The following is a 24,868-nucleotide window of genomic DNA, read 5'->3' on the forward strand; positions in this document are numbered from 1 at the left end:
GCTCATTGCCCTCATGACCACGGGAGATCTCCCGCAGGCCGAAATGGAGCGGCTGGAGACGGCCGTCACGGACGCCAAATGCAAGGGCTTCTTCTTTGTTATATTCAACATGTTTCAGGAGCCCAACAAGCAGGACCTCATGAACCTGGCAAGTGAGCCTCGTGATGTGTACTTCAAGTCAATTAACAAGATCTCAGACCTCCACAGCGAAGATGTGTTGAGGTTTGCACGCCTGCTCCCTAAGTACATCAGGGGTAAGTTGCAGACACTCCCGCACGTTCACTGCTGGTTTAGTTCAGTTTAGAGACACAGTAGTGCAGATACAGGCCCTTCGGCCCACCAAGTCCACACCGACCAGCGATCCCCGCACACTAACGCCATCCTACACACACCAGGGATAATTTACACCAACCCAATTAGCCTACAAACCTGTATGTCCTTGGAATGTGCGAGGAAACTGAAGATCTCGGAGAAAAACCCACGCAGGTCACAGGGAGAATGTACAAACTCAATACAGACAGACCAGTAGTCAGGATTGAACCCGGGTTTGCTGCCGCTGTAAGGCAGCAACTCTACCAATGTGGCACCGTGCCCCTTGGCAAGAGGACCATAAAGTTCCCTGAAAGTCCCTCACGACCATTTATTCACAGTTCCCGATCATCCATCTTGGAATAAACTTCACTGCATAAAACTCACTGCAGCACTGGTGAATGAAAAATAAGACCCAGGTTCAGTTTTTATTTTGGGTGCTGTCTGTGTGGACTTGCACATTATCCCAGTGATCGTGTGGCTTTCCTTCAGCAACTCTGGTCTCCTCCCATATCTCAAAAATGTGTGTGTCGTTAAGTTAATTGGGTACTGTAAATTGCTCAATAGTTTGTTGACGAATGATGGAATCTGCGGAAAATTAATTTGATTATTGTAAACGGGTCATTTTGATAGTCTGTAGGCCTGGGGGGGGGGGGGGGGGTCAAAGGATTCATCTCTGTGCAGTCTGTCTCTGTGGCTCTCAATATCATTTGCCACCCTAAGCTATGCTATTCAGATGAAAAGCACATGGTTCACTGGTGCTTTTATTGTCACATGTGCGAAGTGCATATTTTCTTTCCATAGACAATAGACAATAGGTGCAGGAGTAAGCCATTCAGCCCTTTGAGCCAGCACCACCATTCAATGTGATCATGGCTGATCATTCTCAATCAGTACCCCGTTCCTGCCTTCTCCCTATACCCCCTGACTCCGCTATCCTTAAGAGCTCTATCTAGCTCTCTCTTGAATGCATCCAGAGAATTGGCCTCCACTGCCTTCTGAGGCAGAGAATTCCACAGATTTACAACTCTCTGGGTGAAAAGGTTTTTCCTCATCTCCGTTCTAAATGGCCTACCCCTTATTCTTAAACTGTGGCCCCTTGTTCTGGACTCCCCCAACATTGGGAACATGTTTCCTGCCTCTAACGTGTCCAACCCCTTAATAATCTTATATGTTTCAATAAGATCCCCTCTCATCCTTCGCAGGTGGTCAGTAACTAGCTATTTAATTGCAATCCCCATCTCCAAACCAGTAGGCATATTGCATGTAGTACTGCAATAAAAGTAATTCATTTAAGCATTTCTAAGAAAAAAAGAATAGGGTACACGAGATATTGAATACAATGATAAAGCATAAATGTAATTGGAATGACGATGCAATAGCTGAGATTAACTAACAGAACAGCCTGTGATAATTGAATTATTGTACAAGAGTTCATTTCACTACAGTGTTGGCGGTGAGAGTGGAGTGTAAACTTGGAGGAATAGAAAGCAAACATTTTGGCGTGCCTATTTGCACAGTCAATGGGTGCAGTTCCATTTCGAAGCAAAAGCTTTGAATTATTTCACATACTTGTTTATTTTCTCCATAGAGTGATAGTCATAGAGTGATACAGTGTGGAAACAGGCCCTTCGGCCCAACTTGCCCACACCGGCCAACAATGTCCCAGCTACAAACATGTCCCACCTGCTATGCGTTTGGCCTATTGTCTATTGTCTATCCCTCCAATTTACCACAGGTCCATTTCCCCCACACCACTCTTGTGTTTTTTCCTATTACTCTCAGAGATGCTGCGTTTGTGGTGAAAGGTGGTTCTCCTCAGGTGATTGATATCCTCTGTCCGTACTTTGCCCAGAGAGTGAGACCATGATTCAACCTGGGCAATTTGCTAGCTGACTGTGACAAGCTCCACACAGTCGTTCCAGCTTTATCTGCACTCAGCGTTTGAAGTTTTCTGAAAGGATTCCTCTGTACTCGTTAGGTTTGGAAAATATTGTTGAGCAGTGGGTTCCCCAACCATCTGTTTGAGATTAGATAATGTAACACAGGTCAGAAATTGGACCATTGGATTATTTTTGTCACGTTGGTTCAGTGCATGCTTCTATACGAAATTCAGTGGAAGAAGTGGCCTGGTTGATTCCCTAATAGCAATGTTTAAGCACCTGACAAAAGATGGTCTTTCCTTCCAGCTGAGAATGCGTTCCACTTGTCCGAGGAGGTGCAGAGACGATGTGGGTTGCTCCAAAGTGACCAGCCAAGTGAGACGTTTGGCAATGCTGACCAGCAGGTGTAAGTAGACACAATCCAAGAACTCTTTACAGCCCACATTTAAAACCATCTCAGCAAGACTAACGTTTTTCCTTTCTTTTGTGTGTGTCTAGCTTAACCGATGTTCCATTGGCTGCAGACAAACTTAAGGGTGAGTTATTGCTGCTGTTATTTGAGACTGAAGAAGGGTCTCGACCAGAAATGTCATCGAAACATAGAAAATAGGTGCAGGAATAGGCCATTCGGCCCTTCGAGCCAGCACTTCCATTCAATGTCTGACCATCCACAATCAGTACCCCGTTCCTGCTTTCTCCCCATATCCCTTGATTCCGTTAGCCCTAAGAGCTCTATCTAACTCTCTTTTGAATGCATCCAGTAAATCGGCCTCCACTTCCTTCTGAGGCAGAGAATTCCACAAATTCACAACTCCCTGGGTGAAAAGGTTTTTCCTCATCTCAGTTCAAAATGGCCTCCCCTTTATTCTTAAACTGTGGCCCTTGTTTCTGGACTCCCACAACATGGGGAACATGTTTCCTGCATCCAGCTTGTCCAATCGCTTAATAATTGTATATGTCACCCATTCCTTCCCTCCAGAGATACTGCCTGAGTTACTCCAGTTTATTTTGTGTCTATCTTTGGTTTTAAACCAGCATCTGCAATTCCTTCCTACGCATTTGAGACTCTATGGTCCATTAACGAAAACAACAAGCTACCTGCGTGTTTCCTACGTGGTCACTTTACAGGACTTCAAAAGTACACAGGTGAGAGAAGGCAGGCGAGTCTACAGGTCCCATTGAGCCTATTTCACTTCGCAATAAGATCAGACCTCCTGATCACCTGTGGACAGCCCACCTTCTCCTATCAACATTTCAAAAGCAAACCTTCGCATCTCTCTTTGTTGCTCTGACTGAATTTAATTCCCTCAGTGTTCCGGAAGGATCTGCAGACGCTGGTTTAAACCGAAAGACCGACACAAAAAGCTGGTGTAATTGCACTCTTTCTTGAATGCCCTAAATACAAGATTTCAATAGTGACAATAGAATATTGATCAGGTTTGCTATAAAGGGTGAACCTGCATGGCCATCCACAACCTTTTGTATCCGCCATCTTTCCCATTCCTCCACCCACCAACCCCCCCTCCCCATATCTCCAATCCCTCCTCCCACAACTTTCATAGCAGCTAAAAATACCAAGACTCCAGGTCTAATATACCAACATCAAAGACCAGAGGATGAAATCTGGATGTTTTTCTCTCCGTGTTTAGCGGCTCGCCTTTATTTGTGCAACTATATCGATCAATTGAGCACTAAAAGGTGAGTTCTTAAACTCTTAAAACCTCAAGCAAACCACCTTCTTGGAACCGAAGAATTATGGGTAGGTGAGAGGACGGACGTGCCCAACGGACAGCAGAACTACCCATGCATTTGGCAGTAAAATAAAAACTCCAGTACTAGTTGTGGTACTGTTATTGACAAAAAATGTGGCGACGCTGGTTCGTGTCCATTTCATACCAGTGGATTTATAGGATAATGACGCAAAGATTTCAAATGTACAGAGTCTACAGAATCTTAAACGAGACTTTTCCTAGCATCATTGTTTGGATCAAAATGATATGTTCTTACTGTGCACAAAAAACCTTCAAAGGATGTTGCCAGCTCAGGAGGGGTTGAGTTAAAGTGAGAAGCAGATTTGTTTTAGAGATACAGCACAGAAACTGGCCCTTCGGCCCACCAAGTCCGCACCGACCAGTGATCCCCACACACTAACACTATCCTACACACACTAGGGACAATTTACACATACACCAAGCCAATTAACCTACAAACCTGTACGACTTTGGAGCGTGGGAGGAAACCGAAGATCTCGGAGAAAACCCACACAGGTCATGGGGCGAACGTACAAACTCCGTACAGATGGCGCCCGTAGTCGGGATCGGTCTCCGGTGCTGAGAGCGCTGTAAGGCGGCAACTCTACCGCTGCGCCACTGTGACCGCCCTTGTCTAAGGCAAGAGTCGAGATCTGACCTTTCATCAGATTGTCTCAATGACTATCAACTCATCAGTTGTCTAGGACAATTTTCCCTTGAGCACAGGAGGGTGAGCTGTGACCTTATCAAGGCAAATAAAATCATCGGAGGCATGGATAAGGCATTTAGCCACAGTCTTTTCCATGGGTTGGATGAGCCAAAAAAACTAGAGGACATCGTTTTAAGATGAGAGGGGAAAGATTTTAAAAAGGACCCGAGAGGCAACTTTTCACAATCAAAGTGTCAAGTCAAGTCAAGCCAATTTTATTTGTATAGCACATTTAAACACAACCCACGTTGACCAAAGTGCTGTACATCAGTGCAGGTACTAGAAAAGAACATACAATAGCACACAAACCTAACAAGACAGGCGTAAACAGTTCGCAGCGCCCCCTCGGAGGGCCTCAAACGCTAGGGAGTAGTAGTAGGTTTTGAGCGTGGACTTAAAGGACTCGATGGAGGGGGCAGTTCTGATGGGGAGTGGTGTGTATATGGAATGAGCTGCCCAAGGAGATGACATCGATAGTTACAATTATAACATTTCAAAGCTACTTGGACAGATACTTGGATTTTAGATTTTTAGATATTAAGATTTAGAGATACAGCGCGGAAACAGGCCCTTCGGCCCACCGAGTCCATGCCACCCAGTGATCCCCGTATACTAACACTATCCTATGCAAACTAAGGGCAATTTTTACATTTGCCCAGCCAATTAACCTACAAACATGTACGTCTTTGGAGTGTGGGAGGAAACCGAAGATCTCGGAGAAAACCCACGCAAGTCACGGAGAGAACGTACAAACTCCGTACAGACGGCGCCTGTGGTCAGGATCGAACCTGAGTCTCCGGCGCTGCATTCGCTGTAAGGCAGCAACTCTACCGCTGCGCCACCGTGCCGCCCAAAGCTAGGTTCTGTGGGAAGAGATATGAACCAGGTGCAGGCATGATGACCAAGTCATTAGGTGACTTGGTCATCATGGTGAGTTGGGCCAAAGGACGTGTTTCTATGCTGTATACCACTATGGCTCTCTGAGTGGGGTACAAGTTGTTCAGAAAATGGTCTTCAGAGACTCAATCTCTTTTTGCTCAATGCTTTTTTTTTTGGTTGTTGTTGGTCTCATTCTCCCCACAAGAGATTGGCTTCTGAATTGTAATTTCTGGTCTCTATTTTTGCTGCAACAGGAATGGAATTATCTGCCTCCAGTGTTACAGAAGACAGTATTGTCCTACGTTTCTCTCAGGCCGAAGCTCAACGCGGAGAGAGTTATGAGGTCACTGTGGTCGAAGTGAGCCAGAGCCTCCTGGTCGCAAAGCTGAATGTCAGCGATCCTGAAATTGTCATCAAGGATTTGGAAAATGGGGAACAATACAGGGTTACCGTGATCGGATTCTCGGAGTCCAGAGCACAGTCTATTTACAGCGGGTTATTTACAACAAGTAAGTCCCATCTAAGCCCAAAGGAGTGAATGACGATTTTTCCCACGGCTATTTTTCGGTCAGTTCCGTTGTCGTGTAGAATGTTAGTTTGACCTGCAATGGAAGGAGGATATTTCACAGCCATCTCAGCAGTCTATGTGCAGAATTGGATAAGATGCAGAGAAATCCTTCCTTCAAACCATCTCTTTGAGAAATAGCTAGTCATTCATACGACAATAATGTAAGCCCATCTTAGATTTTTTTTTTTAGATTTAGAGATACAGCGCGGAAACAGGCCCTTCGGCCCACCGGGTCCGCGCCGCCCAGCGATCCCCGCACATTAACACTATCCTACACACACTAGGGACAATTTTTACATTTACCCAGTCAAATAACCTACAAACCTGTACGTCTTTGGAGTGTGGGAGGAAAGCGAAGATCTCGGAGAAAACCCACGCAGGTCACGGGGAGAACGTACAAACTCCGTACAGACGGCACCCGTAGTCAGGATGGAACCTGAGTCTCCGGCGCTGCATTCGCTGTAAGGCAGCAACTCTACCGCTGCGCCACCGTGCCCCCCACGGTCTTGGTCACGCCTAGGCTTGGAGTCATCTCATGATTCCATTATTCTCTCAGCCTCGACTATTCCTCCTCCCAGTGCCCGTCCTATTCGCTTTTCAGAATGAGAATCAGAATGGCCTTTATTCTCATCCAAAAACATGTCTTTTGGATGAGATTCCGTTACCCACAGTCCAACAATAAGAAGCAATAAAAATAAAGCAATAACACACACAATCACAAAACCAACACCAAACAAAAAGAAACATCCATCACAGTGAGTCTCCTCCAGTCCCCTCCTCACTGTGATGGAAGGCCAGAATGTCTTTTCTCTTCCCCTGCCGTCTTCTCCCGCGGTCAGGCTGTTGGAGTTGCCACGTCAGGGCGGTCGGGGCTCCCGACATTGAAGCCGATTTTTCAAAGTCGCTTTTGAATTTATTGCTGCCACCCCCACACACACACCCCCCCCCCTCCCCAAACATCGCACCACAAGTCCTGGTAAATGCTGTTGTTGTGTTACTTCTGACAAGTACCTCAAAGCTCAGTGTAACTGAAAAGAGCTGCACAACATAGAAAATAGGTGCAGGAGTAGGCCATTCGGCCCTTCGAGCCTGCACCGCCATTCAATATGATCATGGCTGATCATCCAACTCAGTAACCTGTACCTGCCTTCTCTCCATAGCCCCTGATCCCTTTAACCACAAGGGCCACATCTAACTCCTTCTTAAATATAGCCAATGAACTGGCCTCAACTACCTTCTGTGGCAGAGAATTCCACAGATTCACCACTCTCTGTGTGAAAAAGAACTTTCTCATCTCGGTCCTAAAAGACTTCCCCCTTATCCTTAAAATGTGACCCCTCGTTCTGGACTTCCCCAACATCGGGAACAATCTTCCTGCATCTAGCCTGTCCAACCCCTTAAGTATTTTGTAAGTTTCTATAAGATCCCCCCTCAATCTCCCACGACGCTGGTCGTGTGAAAGAAATCTGGGACTTTTCCAAAATTTGAACGGTGTTAGACAATAGACAATAGACAATAGGTGCAGGAGGAGGCCATTCGGCCCTTTGAGCCAGCACCGCCATTCAATGTGATCATGGCTGATCATTCTCAATCAGTACCCCATCCCTGCCTTCTCCCCATACCCCCTGACTCCACTATCCTTAAGAGCTCTATCCAGCTCTCTCTTGAATGCATTCAGAGAATTGGCCTCCACTGCCTTCTGAGGCAGAGAATTCCACAGATTCACAACTCTCTGACTGAAAAAGTTTTTCCTCATCTCAGTTCTAAATGGCCTACCCCTTATTCTTAAACTGTGGCCCCTTGTTCTGGACTCCCCCAACATTGGGAACATGTTTCCTGCCTCTAACGTGTCCAACCCCTTAATAATCTTATATGTTTCGATAAGATCTCCTCTCATCCTTCTAAATTCCAGCGTATACAAGCCCAGTCGCTCCAGTCTTTCAACATATGAAAGTCCCGCCATTCCGGGAATTAACCTAGTAAACCTACGCTGCACGCCCTCAATAGTTCTGCTGCTCACCGCGGGTTAGATTTGGACAAAACCTGTGACCTGGCACGAAAAAGAGCAATTTCTTCCCAACCAATACTCCGAGCGGCAAGAACGTGCATGCAGCAATGCCAGATATTTTGAGCTTAGCAAAGGTTCGCACCACCTTGCCATCAATGCAGAATAATGAATAAATCGGGAGAAAGGGACTGATGGAGTTAAGATTATATTCCCCTAATAAATGCAGGACTTACTTTTGATTGGGAGATGTTGTTTTTGGTGCAAAACCTGTATGTTTTTTTTCTTCTAACTTTAGAAAAATCATTGAAAGCCATTGCGGGAATCACAACGACCCAAGTCATTATGGAACCAATTGAGAATCCCGAAATAGGTAACTGTTCATGAATGATGCTTAAATATTTTGCAGTGTTTCAATGGAAAGAAAACAGAGGTGACTGTGGCTAATACATTTTGTTTTAAGTTAAAGTAAGAAAATATACATTGTAATGGGCAGCAATACATTGACAGCAACGTGCCTGAAATTCAAGAGAGTCAGGGGGTGGGAGTTAGTGGAGTGGCTATTACTGAGGAGAAGGTGCTTGGGAAGCTGAAAGGGCTAAAGGTGGATAGGTCACCTGGGCCGGATGGACTGCACCCTAGGGTTCTGAAAGAGGTGGCTTTAGAGATTGTGGAGGCATTGGTAGTGATATATCAGGAATCACTAGAGTCAGGAGTGGTCCCAGATGATTGAAAAATTGCCAACATTACAAAATCGCTGCACAAGAATGGAGCAAAGCAGAATAGTGGGAACTATAGGCTGGCTAGTCTGATTTTGGTGGTTGGTAAGATTTTAGAGTCCTTTATAAAGGATCCTGGGAGTCCATTATAATTATAGAGGCTATGGAGTACCTGGAAGTTCACGATAAAATAGGCCAAAGTCAGCAAGACTTTGTGAAGGGGAGGTCTTGCCTGACAAATTTGCTGGGATTCCCTGAAGAATTAAATAACAGGGCAAACAAAGAAGAGACAGTAGATGTTATTTAACTAGGTTTTTAGAAAGCCTTTGATAAAGTGCCACATGTTAGGCTGCTTAGGAAGATAATAGCCCACGGTATCAAAGGGCAGATTTGAGCATAGATAGCAGGTTAGCTGGATGGCAGAAGACAAATAGGGGCAATAAAGGGGGCTTTTTTCTGTTGGCTGCCAGTGACCAGCAGAGTTCCACAAGGGTCGGTGCTGGGGCCGCTACTTTTCATGTCATGTATTAATGATTTGGACGAGGGGATTGAAGGTTTGTGGCAAAGTTTGCAGACGATAAGAAAATAGGTGGAGGGGCAGGTAGTATAGGGAAAGCAGGGACTCTGCAGAAGGACTTGGACAGGTTGGGAGAGTGGGCAGAGAAGTGGCAGATGCAATATAGTGTATAAAGGCTTAGACTATTTTCTAAATGGGGTGAGAATCCAGAAATTGGAGGTGCAAAGTTACTTAGGAGTGCTGGTGCAAGATTCCCCAAAAAATAATCTGCAAGTCAAATTGGTAGTGAAGAAAGCAAACTCAATGATAGCATTTATTTCAAGAGGGCTTGCATACAAAAACAGGAATATAATGCTGAGGCTGTATAAAGCACTGGTAAGGTTGCATTTGGAATATTGTGAGCAATTTTGGGCATCATATCTGAGGAAGGATGTGCTGGCTCTGGAGAGGGTCCAGAGGAGGTTTACAAGAATGATCCCAGGAATGAGTGGGTTAACCAATGATGAGCGTTTGACAGCACTGGGCCTGTACTCGCTGGAGTTTAGAAGAATGAGGGGGGACCTCATTGAAACATACAGAATAGTGAAAGGCTTGGATAGAGTGGATGTGGAGAGAATGTTTCCACTAGTGGGAGAGTCTAGGACCAGAGGTCACAGCCTCAGAATGAAAGGATATTCTTTTAAGAAGGAGATTCGGAGAAATGTATTTAGTCAGAGGGTGGTGAATCTGTGGAATTCTTTGCCACAGTAGGCTGTGGAGGCCAAGTCAGTGGATATTTTGTAAGGCAGAGATGGATAGATGTTTTGATTTGAACAGTATTTATTTCACAAAATGCTGGAGTAACTCAGCAGGTCAGGCAGCATCTCAGGAGAGAAGGAATGGGTGATGTTTCAGGTCGAGACCCTTCTTCAGACTGATTTGAACAGGGTGTCAGCGGCTATGGGGAGAAGGCAGGAGAATGGGGTTAGGAGGGAGAGATAGATCAGCCATGATTGAATGGCAGAGTAGACTTGATGGGCCGAATGGCCTAATTCTGCTCCTATTCCTTATGAACTTATGACAAACAGTATCATAAAAGTTCAGTGTAATTTAAGAGAGATATGTAGTAAATGTCCTCTATCACAGGCTGTCTGCATTAATGGCATATCATTCATTATTGGATGAGAGTGGGGCTGGGGTGTAAATTAGAATAATTGTGAATGAGGTGCAAAGCTGTTTATTCTACTTGTGATAAATCTGCACAATGCTTTGGAAATAGGTATTTTAGAGAGAATGCATAGGACACCTGTAGAAGGAAGAGTACTGTATTTGGTACATTGATGGCTAACCATAATTGACAGGGGATTTAGCTACAAGATTTTCCAGCATCATTTTCCAGCGGTCCACTTTCTTACTCTTTACATCTCTGAAGAAACCTTTGCTATCTTCTTTCATATTATTAGCTAGCTTACTTTCATATTTCATCTTTTCATCCTGTATTGCCTTTTTAGTTACCTTCAGATGTTTTTTAAAGACCTTCCTAATCCTTCAGCTTCCCACTAATCTTTGCAATGTTATAGGCCTTCTCTTTTAGTTTTATGCTGTCTTCGATTTTCCTTGTCAGCCACAATCACCTTCTTTTCCCGTTAGACGATTTATTCCTCTTTGGAATGAAAAGATCCTGCGTCTCCCGAATTGTTCCCACAAATTCCTGCCATTGCTGTTCCACTGTGATTTCTGCTAGTGTCCCTTTCCAGTCAACTTTAGCCAGCTCCTCCTTCATGTCTCTCTAGTCACCTTTGCAGTAGTTCAGCACTACTCTACGGTTGTGGTAGGATGGTTCAGTTGCCTGATAACTGACTTGGTGTTTACCCTTAAACAAATCTTTGTTTAAGGATAAACTTTGTTTAAGGCGGCACGGTGGCGCAGCGGTAGAGTTGCTGCCTTACAGAGAATGCAGCGCCGGAGACTCGGGTTCGATCCTGACTACGGGCGCCGTCTGTACGGAGTTTGTACGTTCACCCCGTGACCTGCGTGGGTTTTCTCTGAGATCTTCGGTTTCCTCCCACACTCCAAAGACGTACAGGTTTGTAGGTTAATTGACTGGGCAAATGTAAAAATTGTCCCTAGTGTGTGTAGGATAGTGTTAATGTGCGGGGATCGCTGGGCGGCGCGGACTCGGTGGGCCGAAGGGCCTGTTTCCGCGCTGTATCTCTAAATCTAAAAAAAAATCTAGAAAGAGGTGCACAGATGCTGCCTGTCTCGCTGAGCTACTCCAGCTTATTGTGTCTATCTTTGGTTCAAACCAGCATCTGCTGTTCCTTACTACACATGATGAAAGAGGTTGTATATTTAGTCAAAAAGAGAAAAAAGGAAGTACATACAAGGTTTAGGAAGATGAAGTCAATCAGGGCCTTTGAAGAATATAAAGCAAGTAGGAAAATACTCAATTCAAATTTCCTAAAATCTAAATCAACAGCATTTCTGAAACGGTTACATTTACAGCGATAGTCAGGCTTGAAAATAATTCTGCTTTTCACAGAGCAGGGTTTAATTTCTTGCTCGGGTAAACTGCTAGGGGGGAGGGAGGGTTGGCTTGTGTGATTCGTGTGGCATTTAGTGGTGCAAGATGTATTTCTTGTTGCAAAATCCCCCCAAAACATGGAGGAAGGCAGTTTTACAACATTCTTGGAGAGCAGCCAATGTTGTTCCTTTCTTTAGAAAGGGAAGTAGAGATAATATCAATTGGATTGGACTATGATGTTGGGGCCTTTACAGTGGCTCAGGAGGGACAGAACATGCGGCCTAATACAATACAATATATCTTTATTGTCATTGTACCCAGGGGTACAACGAGATTGGGAATGCGCCTCCCATACGATGTCCAGGGTTCCAATGCAAGAGTGTTTTATTGTCATGTGTCCCAGATAGAACGATGAGGTTCTTACTTGCAGCAGCACATCAGAATATGTAAACATAGCACTCTGTAAATAATGTAAAAAATATATAAGACTTAATAGAAAGGGAGGTAAAGGGGGTGGAGGAGTTGCTCGATTAATCGGGGGGAATGCCACAATGGCATTCACAAAGAACAAATAGGTAGAATAGGTAGAACTCAAAAATAAGAAAGGTGCTATTGCTTGACTAGCCAGGAGGAGATAAGGAACAGGTATGTAGACAGATTATGGAAAGATGCAAAATCTCCAGGGCTGTGGTCGTGGATGGCTTCCCCAATATTGACTGGGACTTACGAAGTGCTTCTACTTCTTGCGTTTGAGGCAGCAGAGGTTATGTACCGCCCTCCAGGCGCTGTAGCCAGTGCAATGTGCTGTTGTCGAGGGCCGTGAGGCCTACCCCTCCACCAGGGGGACGGAGGATAGTGCGGTCGTAATTGCCGTGCTGCGCTGTTTGCTGGTCTGCTCCACACACGCAGGCTGCTGATGGACGCAACCCCCAACGATGCATGTTGGCGTTGAACCGGCCGACCCCTGTGCGGAGCCGGTTCAGGGCGACCCACTCTTTGCGGGGCGTGTCTGAGCCGGGTGGGGCTGTGGTGTTCGGTGCGACAGTGAATCGAGGAGGTGGCGATGTCTGTTCCCAGCTGTTTCTCCATGCTCCTAGTATGTTGAAACCGGAGCCACAGAGGGTCGCTGCGTGACGGGAGAAAGGGTGACGAGATGACAGGTGTTGAGGTCCAAGTTGCTGTGATCCTGGGCGAGGTGGTGCAAAGGATGTTTGGCAAAGGTCCGATGGGGCCTTGCACATCAGCCTATGAGTGACGATCTCTCTGTGAAGCTTGGCGGGTGCAATACCTGCGAGCACCAGCAGGAGTAGGGCATAGGCAGCCAGTGATATTCCACATGATGTGCAAAAGGCATAGATGGCAGAATTTGCGAAAAGTATTCAAGAGGGCTTCCCGACAAAACACTGTGTGAATAGTCCAACTCTAGGAGGGACCATTTTTGAACTTAGTTTTGGGAACCAAGCCTGGCCAGGTGACTGGCGTTTCAGTGGAAGACCATTTTAGATTTAGTGATCACAACTCCATAAGTTTTACACAGATACATCGACAATAGGTGCAGGAATAGACACAAAATGCTGGAGTAACTCAGCGGGACAGGCAGCATCTCTGGAGAGAAGGAATGGGTGACGTTTCGGGTCGAGACTCTTCTTCTTCAATCGCAGTCTGAAGAAGGGTCTCCACCCGAAACGTCACCCATTCCTTCTCTCCCGAGATGCTGCCTGACCCGCTGAATTACTCCAGCATTTTGTGTCTACCTTCAATTTAAACCAGTATGTGCAGTTTTTTTTCCTACACATAGGTGCAGGAGTAGGCCATTTGGCCCTTCGAGCCAGCACCGCCATTCAATGTGATCATGGCTGATCATTCCACAATCAGTACCCTGTTCCTCCTTTCTCCCCATATCCCTTGATTCCGCTAGCCCCTAGAGCTCTATCTAACTCTCCTTCGAATGCATCCAGTGAATCGGCCTCCACTGCCTTCTCTGGCAGAGAATTCCACAAATTCACAACTCTTTGTGTGAAAAAGTTTTTCCTCATCTCAGTTCTAAATGGCCTACCCCTTATTTTTAAAACTGTGGCCCCTGGTTCTGGACTCCCCCGACACTCTCTCAACCCATGTTTCTTGCATCTAGCATGTCCAATCTCTTATTAAATGTATATGTTTCTTTAAGATTCTTTCGTATAAGGATACGTCTGGACCTTGGGCTCGGGCTATGGGGAGAAGGCAGGAACGGGTTGTGGACGATCAGCCATAATCACATTGAATGGCGGTGCTATTGTCTACGTATCTATGTAAGATACTAAATTGGAGTAAGGCCGATGAAAACGTTATTACTAGGCAGGATCTAAGGAGAGCAGATTGGGAACATTTGCTATTGGTAGTCTGTATCTGACATATAGGAATCATTTAAAAGCTAGCTGTTCAGAGATCAAGACCACTGTGTTCCAGCAAGAAGGAGAGATGAGATGGCAAGGCAAGGAAACCTTGTGTGATGAAAGAGCGGCACGGTGGCGCAGCGGTAGAGTTGCTGCCTTACAGCGAATGCAGCGCCGGAGACTCAGGTTCGATCCTGACTAGGGGCGCCGTCTGTACGGAGTTTGTACGTTCACCCCGTGACCTGCGTGGGTTTTCTCCGAGATCTTCGGTTTCCTCCCACACTCCAAAGACGTACAGGTTTGTAGGTCAATTGACTGGGCAAATGTAAAAATTATCCCTAGTGTGTGTAGGATAGTGTTAATGTGCGGGGATCGCTGGGCGGCGCGGACTCAGTGGGCAGAAAGGCCTGTTTCCGCGCTGTATCTCTAAATCTAAAAAAAAATCTAGAAAGAGGTGCACAGATGCTGCCTGTCTCGCTGAGCTACTCCAGCTTATCGTGTGTATCTTTGGTTCAAACCAGCATCTGCTGTTCCTTACTACACATGATGAAAGAGGTTGTATATTTAGTCAAAAAGAGAAAAAAAGGAAGTACATACAAGGTTTAGGAAGATGAAGTCAATCAGGGCCTTTGAAGAATATAAAGCAAGTAGGAAAATACTCAATTCAAATTTTCTAGTTTATTTTTTAAAAGTTCCTGAGTACATTTGTACGCAAAATACTCCTTAGAAAGGAGTTTATTTCACAAAATGCTGGAGTAACTCAGCAGGTCAGGCAGCATCTCGGGAGAGAAGGAATGGGCGACGTTTCGGGTCGAGACCCTTCTTCAGACTGATGTCAGGGGTGCGGGACAAAGGAAGGATATAGGTGGAGACAGGAAGACAGTGGGAGATCTGGGAAGGGGGAGGGGAAGAGAGGGACAGAGGAACTATCTAAAGTTGGAGAAGCTTCTAATCACACTCCCTGTGATTAGAAGGGACAAAAAAATGGCAAAAAACGTATTTGGTGAATCAGATTTTTTTAAATTCCAAGGCTTTTCATACATAGATTAAAAATGAGAGGAGAACCAAGGAGAAGGTAGCTATGTTCACAGTTAAAGGTCATAAGGTCATACGTGATAGGAGCAGAATTAGGCCATTCGGCCCATCAAGTCTACTCCAACATTCAATCATGGCTGATCTATCTCTCCCTCCCAACCCCATTCTCCTGCCTTCTCCTCAGAACCCATGACACCCGTACTAATCAAGAATCCATCTATCTCTGCCATAAAAATATCCACTGACTTGGCCTCCACAGCCGTCTGTGGCAAGGAGTTCCACAGATTCACCACCCTCTGACTGAAGAAATTTCTCCTCATCTCCTTCCTAAAGGATGGTGCTTTCATTCTGAGGCTGTGACCTCTGGTCCCAGACTCTCCCACTAGTGGAAACATCCTCTCCACATCCACTCTATCCAAGCCTTTCACTGTTCGTGAAATAAAGGGGATGATTTGTACTTGCTTTCAGGGAGTATTTTGTTTTGTACGCCAGGCACAAAACAAATACTTTGCATCTGTATTGAAAAAGGAAATGGAGGGCAGTGAGATAAGTGTTGTGAATACTTAAATGCAAGGGCAGTCTGTGATCAAAACGGAGGTAGGGTTGGGACTCTTGAAGAGCATTAAGAATGATAAATCGATAAATCCCAAGGTGTTGATGGGATCTAACCAAGTTATTAAGAGAGACAAGAGAGGAGATTGCAGGGGCCGCAACAGAGATCTATACATCTTCTCGAGCCATGGGTGATGTCCTGGAGGACTGGAGGGAAGCCAATGTGGTTCCTTTGTTTCAGAAGGGAGGTAGAGATAACCCAAGAAAGTATAGGCCAGTAAGCCTGACGTCAGTGGTGGGTAACCTATTGGAGAGGATTCTTCGGGATAGGAGTAACTACCTATTGGAAGAGAATGGGCTAATTATAGATAGGTTTTATACGTGGTTATCATGTCCTACTAATTTGATCATGTTTTTGAGGATATGACCAAGGTGATCAAATGAGGGTAGGGTAAAGTCTGAAGAAGGGTCTCGACCCAAAACGTCACCCATTCCTTCTCTCCCGAGATGCTGCCTGACCGGCTGAGTTACTCCAGCTTTTTGTGAATAAATGAGGGTAAGGTGGAGGATGTGTCGACATGGATTATAGTAAGGCATCTGATGAAATCCCCCATAGTAGGCTGATACAGAAGATTAATATAGACACAAAATGCTGGAGTAACTCTTCAGGGCCAGGCAACATCTCTGGATAGAAGGAATGAGTGGCAATTTGGGTCGAGACCCTTCTTCAGTCTTGACCCGAAACGTCACCCGTTCCTTCTCTCCAGAGATGCTGCCTGTCCTGCTGAGTTACTCCAGCATTTTGTGTCCATCTTCGGTGTAAACCAGCATCTGCAGTTCCTTCCTACGCAGAAGATTAAGATGCCTGGGATTCACAGTTCATTTGTGACGTGTTCATTTGGGCTCGGAACTGGCTTACTCATAGTAGACTGAGGGTTGTGGTGAAAGGTGCTTATACTGGCTACAGGTCTAAGACCAGTGGAATTCTGCAGGGAACTGTGGTGGGACCTTTGTTGTTTGTGATGCATATAATTGACTTGGATGTCAATGTGGATGGGTTGGTTGGTAAGAACTCTGAAGTTTCCAACAGTGGGGAAGGCTGCAAAATTACACATTAGGATATAGTTCAATGGGCAGTGAACTAGCAGATGGAGTTTACTCCAAGCAAGTGTGGGGTAAGTTACTCTTTGGAAGGTTGAACGTAAGGGGGAAATATGCAGTTGATGGCAAGACTCTTAACAGCATTGAAGTACAGAGGGATCTTGGGCTCCAGGTCAAAGCTCTCTGAAAGTGGCAACACAAATAGGTAGAGTAAGAAAGAAGGCGATTGATATGCTTGGCTTAATCGGTTGGTAGACACAAAATGCTGGAGTAACTCAGCGGGTCAGGCAGCATCTCAGGAGAGAAGGAATGGGTGACGTTTCGGGCCGAGACCCTTCTTCAGACTGATGTCAGGGGAGGGGGCGGGACAAAGATAGGATGTAGTCGGAGACCGGAAGACTAGTGGGAGAACTGGGAAGGGGGAGGGGGTAGAGAGGGGAGGCAGGGACTACCTGAAGTGGGAGAAGTCGATGTTCATACCGCTGGGGTGTAAACTGCCCAAGCAAAATATGAGGTGCTGTTACTCCAATTTGTGCTGGGCCTCACTCTGACAATGGAGGAGGCCCAGGACAGAAAGGTCAGACTGGGAGGGGGAGTTGAAGTGCTGAGCCACCGGGAGATCAGGTTGGTTGAGACGGACTGAGCGAAGGTGTTGAGCGAAACGATCGCCGAGCCTGCGCTTGGTTTCGCCGATGTAGAGAAGTTGACGTCTGGAACAGCGGATACAATAGATGAGGTTGCAGGAGGTGCAAGTGTTCATGGAGTATTGTGTGCTGTACTAATCACACCATTACAGGAATGATATGTAGGCTTTGGAAAGGGTGCAGCTTTACTGGAATCCTCCCTGGATTGGAGGCATTAGCTGTAGAAGTTAGTCAAACTTAGATTGCTTTCTTTGAGAAGCTGGAGATTGAACATAGTCATGGAGTCATAGAGCATGGAACCAGGCCACCTGACCCAACTTGCATATTTAAAATGCCTTTTAAATATTGTTATAGTTTCTGCCTCAGCTATCTCCTCCGGCAGCTCATTCCATATATCCACCACCCTCTGTGTGAAAAAGTTGCCCCTCAGATTCCAATTAAATCTTTCCCCCCCCGTCACCTCTAGTTCTTGATTCGCCTACACTGGGTAAAAGATTCATAGGAAAATAACTGCAGATGCCGGTACAAATCGAAGGTATCACAAAATGCTCGGGTAACTCAGCGGGTCAGGCAGCATCTCTGGAGAGAAGGAATGGGTGACGTTTTGGGTCGAGACCCTTCTTCAGTCTGACGATCCGAAACATCACCCATTCCTTCTCTCCTAGATGCTGCCTGACCTGCTGAGTTACTCCAGCATTCCGTGATACCTGGGTAAAAGATTCTGTGCATCTCCCCCTCATGATCTTGTGCACTTCCATATGGGTCACCTATCATCCTTCTACGCTCCAAGGATTAGAGTCTTAGCCTAGTAACTCAAGTCTTAGTGACATTTTTCCAAGAACAGGGGGGGGCAAAAACTGAACACAACACTCCATCCTCAGCCTCACAAGGGGTGCCTTGTACAGACCAGATGGAAGTATATAAAATTATGAGAGGCATAGATAGGGTATATCTAAAGATCGGTCTGATCTTTTTTTTTTCCCCCCCAAAGGTAGAAATAGTCAAAGGTTAGGGGGGCATAAGTTTAAGATGAGAGGGGCAAAGTTTATAGGAGATGTGCATGGCATGTTTTATTTATACAGAGGGCCATGAGTGCCTGGTACGGGCGACTAGTGGTGGTGCTAGAGGCGAACATGAAAGTGGTATTGATCTGCACCTCCTGATGTATAGGTCCTGCAGGGGGGCGAGTGTAGTTCCTTTTAGATGAGCTTGGTATTGGAGAGCATGAGAAGGCAGAGGAGATTAGTTCACCTTGGAATCTTATTCGGCAAATTGTGGACTGAAGCCCCTTATCCAGTCCTGCACTGTTCTCTGCCCTATACTCTATTTAGTATTCCCGTGACAACATTTTATGAACTGTGTAAACAAAATTTCCATTTGAATCGGTTTTGTGTCCTGCCACAACATTCAACATATGTCAAGGCCAACTTGGAAGGAGCTTCCACATGAAACATAGTGTGTGCAAACCTATTCCATCTTTAATTTCCTGTCTGTAACAGGTCTCCCTATGTTGGGAATGATCCACACTGGTCCACACAGCTACGAATTGCTGCGTGTAACCAAGTCAAGTCAAGTCAAGTTTATTTGTCACGTACACATACACGATGTGCAGTGAAATGAAAGTAGCAATGCCTGCGGATTGTGCAAAAAAAAGAATTACAGTTACAGCATATAAATTAAAGTTAATACAGAGAAGACAAAATTTAGTCCCTAGAGTTATAAAAGTTAACAGTCCTGATGGCCTGTGGGAAGAAACTCCGTCTCATCCTCTCCGTTTTCACAGCGTGACAGCTGAGGCGTTTGCCTGACCGTAGCAGCTGGAACAGTCCGTTGCTGGGGTGGCAGGGGTCCCTCATAATCTTGCTGGCTCTCGATTTACATCTCCTGATGTATAGGTCCTGCAGGGGGGCGAGTGTAGTTCCCATGGCGAGTTCTGCCGAATGCACTACTCTCTGCAGGGCCTGATTATGCTAGCCTGGAGATGAGGTATTTTAGAGTCAGAGTCACGCAGCATGGAAACAGGTCTATCGGCCCAATGTGCCCGCAATGACCAACATGTCCCATCAACACTGGTCCCACCTGCCTGCATTTGGTCCATATCCATCTAAAACTATCCTATCTGTGTACCTGTCTAAATGTTTCTTCAACATTGCCAATATTACCTCCCTCAACTGCCTTCTCCTGCTGCCTGTTCCTTACACACACCACCCTTTGTGTAAAAACAGTCACCCCTCAGGTTCCTATTAAATCTTCCCCCCCCTCACCTCAAACCTATGTCCTCTGGTTCTCGATTCCCCTACTCTGGGCAAGAGACTCTGGGCGTCTACCCGATCTATTCCTCTCATGATTTTTTGCATACCTCAAGGAGATCACCCCTCATGCTCCTGTGCTCCGAGGAATAGAGTCCAAGGAGTAGTTTATGTTAACGACTCACTTGTTTTGTATATTTAACAGATCGGTGCATGCTGGATTTTGATGCTGGATCACAGTGTTCAGATTATAGTGCAAAATGGTTCTTTGACAGCAAAAACAACATCTGCACTCAATTTTGGTATGGCGGCTGTGATGGTAATGGTAATAGGTTTCATACAGAAGCTGAGTGCAATGCAGAATGCATGAAATCAAGTAAGTAACAGAGCCAAGGAGGGATAATGTTGCTCTGACTGCTGTTTTTTTTAAAATATCCTTGCAGTCATTAGAGTATAAAAATTAACTGGAGTTAAAACTTTTTTTAAAAATCCCAGCCCCTCTATCATTTCTCCCTACAGTGCCAGAAGCAAGCATATCGGTGCCTGAACCTGAAGGACTTTTGTCAGGTAAATATGCATAAATCTTAAGTCAAATTCAAAGGAATCTAAACGGAACTATCTTTTCAATTTATAGAGGGAGTACAGAGAAGGTTCACCAGATTGATTCCTGGGATGGCAGGACTTTCATATGAAGAAAGACTGGATAGACTCGGCTTGTACTCGCTGGAATTTAGAAGATTGAGGGGGGGATCTTATAGAAACTTACAAAATTCTTAAGGGGTTGGACAGGCTAGATGCAGGAAGATTGTTCCCGATGTTGGGGAAGTCCAGAACAAGGGGTCACAGTTTAAGGATAAGGGGGAAGTCTTTTAGGACCGAGATGAGAAAGGTTTTTTTCACACAGAGAGTGGTGAATCTGTGGAATTCTCTGCCACAGAGGGTTGTTGAGGCCAGATTTAAATGAAACTTCTTCCATTAGCACCAAAGGGACGACGGTGAGGAAGGTGGGCCTAAAAATGTCGTGCTATCATGTACTGTTTTGGCTGTAGTTCAGGAACAAACAAACGAGGGTTTTAGTATATGGATGGTTATGAAGGCATAGCAATTTGTTATGTGTCCTTTAATTGCATAGTTACTCCTTGCTTCTCCATGCAATGGATTGCAGGACTGTGTTATAACAAATATGTAAATTGATTTGACAGATGGTGTAAGTGAACGTTTCAAGATAAACATTAGCTTCAAACTCTGAGGCTAAGTGAGAGGGGAGAACAGAATGTTTAGATTAGTTTAGAGATGCAGTGTGGAAACAGCCCCATCAGCCCACTGAGTTGGCCCCGACTAGCGATCCCCGCACACTTGCACTATCCTGCATACAATAGGGACAATTTACAATTATACCAAGCCAATTAACCTACAAAACTCCACGTCTTTGGAGTGTAGGAGGAAACCGGAGACCCCAGAGAAAACCCACGCAGGTCATGGGGAGAACGTACAAACTCTGTACAGACAAGCACTCGTAGTCAGATTCGCAGTTTGGCATCGTAGTTCATGAATGCAATTGGCATCGTGAATCGTGGTTTTCACTATCCTATCCTCTTACCGACTACACACTAAAAGCAAAGCTGAGACCAAACCCATTCTGTCTATTGTAATATATTATTGTACGTGCAGCGTAGGTTTACTAGGTTAATTCCCGGAATGGCGGGACTGTCGTATGTTGAAAGACTGGAGCGACTAGGCTTGTATACACTGGAATTTAGAAGGATGAGAGGAGATCTTATCGAAACGTATAAGATTATTAAGGGGTTGGACACGTTGATGTTGGGTAGGTTAGGTGGCTATGATGTTGGGTAGGTTAGGTGGCTATGATGTTGGGTAGGTTAGGTGGCTATGATGTTGGGTAGGTTAGGTGGCTATGATGTTGGGTAGGTTAGGTGGCTATGATGTTGGGTAGGTTAGGTGGCTATGATGTTGGGTAGGTTAGGTGGCTATGATGTTCGGTCGGTTAGGTGTATTAAATGCATTTTCGACTTATGATATTTTCGATTTACGATGGGTTTATCGGAACGTAAGCCCATCATAAATCGAGGAGCATCTGTGATATGTTACTGTGGCATCTGTTACTGTGGTTGCTTCACATTTGACAACACATTTTACAGCTCAGGACAAATGCCAGTTACCACGGAATGAAGGAACATGCCGGAACTTTTCCCTCAAATGGTACTATGACGTAAAGACCAAAACATGTTCTCGGTTCTGGTATGGTGGATGCAATGGGAATGAAAACCGATTCAACACACAGGATGAATGCTCCAAGACTTGTACCCAAGGTAAATACCACTCGGGTGCAGTTTGGCATCGCTTGGCAAGAGACATCTGCAAATAGCCTTCTCCACGGTGGCTCCGCCCCTGGACCAGAGAACCTCAGTAATTCTACCCAGAGAGTCTTTTATTGTTTCAAGTCCAGCCAAGTGTGTGAGAAACATCTGGGACAGTTAGTCCCAAGAACCACAAAAGAGGCTTATTTTGGTGGGATTGTGGGGGCTGTGAACTAAACAGGAAAGGATAATAGAGGTCATTGTTCAAAGAGGTGAGTTTGCCTTACTGTGTTCTTCTGTAAAGATGTGATGTTTGCTGTCTCCATTGGTAAAGGAGACAAAACCACGAGTTTCTGGTCAATGGGTCACCTCACTGTGGAAAAGGCTTTTACTGACAATTCTTCTCCAGTATGTGATTAGGTGTGCTATTGTCATGTTGAAAATTACATTATCGCCAAAACCATTTAAAAAAAAAAATTCTCAAGCTGCTAAAATCAGCATGGGTTAATTTGGGTTAAATGTTCATCCATTTTGTCACACAAATCTTTTTCCATTGCCACCGTGTAGACCTTCCATTGCCTCCAACACCTTTCTCAATGACAGCTGTAGGTTTCATTTCCCTGCCAATTTCCGGGTTATTGAATTGAAGTGCATTGAACCGAGTTCAGCACAAGAACAGGCCCTTCGGCCCACAATGTCTCTGCCGAACATGATGCCAATTTCCTCCAATTTCCTCCAATCTCCACCATTAACACCATATCTCCAGATTACTCCAATATGGATTGGATAGTCCGCCATCATTTATCTACCAGCACGTCATCCTGCATATGCACATCTCGATCTAAACATCTTTTAAATGCCACTAACATATGTGCTTCATCCACTACCCCCGACAGCGCGGTTGGTCCAAGCACTAACCACCCTCTGTGTAAAATAAATGTGTCAAAGAGCACAAAGCCTCATAGCGTGTCAATGCAAGAAGCTAAATAACAGTTAATCCAGTAACTGCATCAGTTTGATTGAAGGGCATGTCCTGAGAACATTTAGGGAACTTGGCATCAGTACTTATTGAAGGTCGACACAAAAAGCTGGAGTAACTCAGCGGGTCAGGCACCATCTCTGGAGAGAAGGAATGGGTGACGTTTCGGGTCGGGACCCTTCTTCAGACCTTCTTAAAAAAATGAATCTGAAGAAGGTTCTCGACCCGAAACGTCACCCATTCCTTCTCTCCAGTGATGCTGCCTGACCTGCTGAGTTACTCCAGCTTTTTGTGTCTATCTTCGGTTTAGATTTAGAGATACAGCGCGGAAACAGGCCCTTCGGCCCACCGGGTCCGCGCCGCCCAGCGATCCCCGCACATTAACACTATCCTACACCCACTAGGGACAATTTTTACATTTGGCCAGCCAATTAACCTACAAACCTGTACGTCTTTGGAGTGTGGGAGGAAACCGAAGATCTCGGAGAAAACCCACGCAGGTCACGGGGAGAACGTACAAATTCCATACAGACGGCGCCCGTAGTCAGGATCGAACCTGAGTCTCCGGCGCTGCATTCGCTGTAAGGCAGCAACTCTGCCGCTGCGCCACCGTGCCGACACATCAGTGCTTATTGTCTCCTTAGCTTCCTAGTTACCGGCACATCTTATCTAATGCCCGTTTCATGTCGTTGTTGTTGCATGTCTGGATTTTCTTGATTCTCGATTTATGCGTTGCTCGCTGGAACAGCATCGTAACTTTCCTATGTGTTTCTTTGAAGGGCGGGTTCAGACCAAAATGATCACCACAATAGGGACGTAAGTGAAGTGGCGGCTCCACTGTACATATACCTCTGACTGGAGCAAAACCTGCAGCCTGCCATCAACCCCAATATGATAACGGTCCACAGATATCTTGCACTGTACTTGTAATAGCTTTCAATAATCGAATGTCCAGTCTGGTTTTTAAAACCTGCATGGTACAATGGTGCTAAAGTCGAGGCTGCGTGTTAAACGTGTGTGGATGTAATCTGTGTGCTATTACATACATGGACATGTATTCACCTTATTTCTCTTGTCTGTCGTTTTAATTTTTTTCACACTCCACAAGAACTTTTCGAACTCTCCGGTCACACATTTTTGTAAGCAGAAAATGTCGGTGATTAACAATATTGGTCATTTAAAAAAGATACATAGAACAAAACCTTATACAAATCACTTAGGAGAAAACACATTACAAATTGCTTCCATTGTATGTATATGCTTTGATCTTTTTTTTTGAATGAAGTGGATTTATTTCATCATTGACCTGTTTGCAAAATTGACACATCCCTACAAGATCTGCACAGATTCAACCTATGGCCACACAATTTGCAAAAATGGTCTTCAGTATTTTCTACAAAAAGGGATTTTTTTTGTGTCAAAGATTTTCAAAGAGTCACTATTTTCTTAAAGGTTTCTCTATCACTTTCATTGAGGGAACTATATATTTTTGTGTACTTTGGAAAGCTCTTGAATAATTTGGAATTTTTAAAAATTATGTGCAGATGTGTACCTCAATGGTCTATTTGAAACCACACAAAGACAGCTATAGAATTATTTTTTTGAAATTCAGCAAGGATTACACTTCAAGGCGAACAAGTTTCAATTCCAGGCTTTAATGTATGGATCATTTTTAATGTTTTATTTTGGTGACAGTTATATTGTATGACTTTAATGAAGAAATGTATGAGAGACTTTCTAATAAAATTGGTCTGAAATTTGAAATGTTTGCA

The 24,868-nt window shown here is 45.0% G+C and overlaps 1 protein-coding gene across 3 annotated transcripts; it reads left to right on the plus strand.

Moving 5' to 3' along the window:
- Positions 1-27: 27 nt before the first annotated feature.
- On the plus strand, positions 28-24,860 carry LOC144596335 (collagen alpha-3(VI) chain-like). Of its 3 annotated transcripts, none has more exons than XM_078404583.1 (9): positions 28-254; positions 2,499-2,598; positions 2,691-2,728; positions 5,786-6,040; positions 8,403-8,477; positions 20,005-20,175; positions 20,295-20,366; positions 21,959-22,129; positions 23,876-24,860. In XM_078404583.1, the coding sequence occupies exons 1-9, from the start codon at positions 44-46 to the stop codon at positions 23,914-23,916; spliced, it is 1,134 nt and encodes a 377-aa protein (XP_078260709.1). In that variant the 5' UTR covers positions 28-43; the 3' UTR covers positions 23,917-24,860. The 3 variants fall into 3 exon arrangements, with proteins under 3 accessions (XP_078260709.1, XP_078260711.1, XP_078260712.1); XM_078404585.1 differs by having other exon boundaries at positions 20,319-20,366; XM_078404586.1 differs by lacking the exon at positions 20,005-20,175 and having other exon boundaries at positions 20,319-20,366.
- The last annotated feature ends 8 nt before the right edge of the window (positions 24,861-24,868 follow it).

Source organism: Rhinoraja longicauda, chromosome 8 (genome assembly GCF_053455715.1).
Source record: "Rhinoraja longicauda isolate Sanriku21f chromosome 8, sRhiLon1.1, whole genome shotgun sequence".
Classification (NCBI taxonomy): domain Eukaryota; kingdom Metazoa; phylum Chordata; class Chondrichthyes; order Rajiformes; family Arhynchobatidae; genus Rhinoraja; species Rhinoraja longicauda.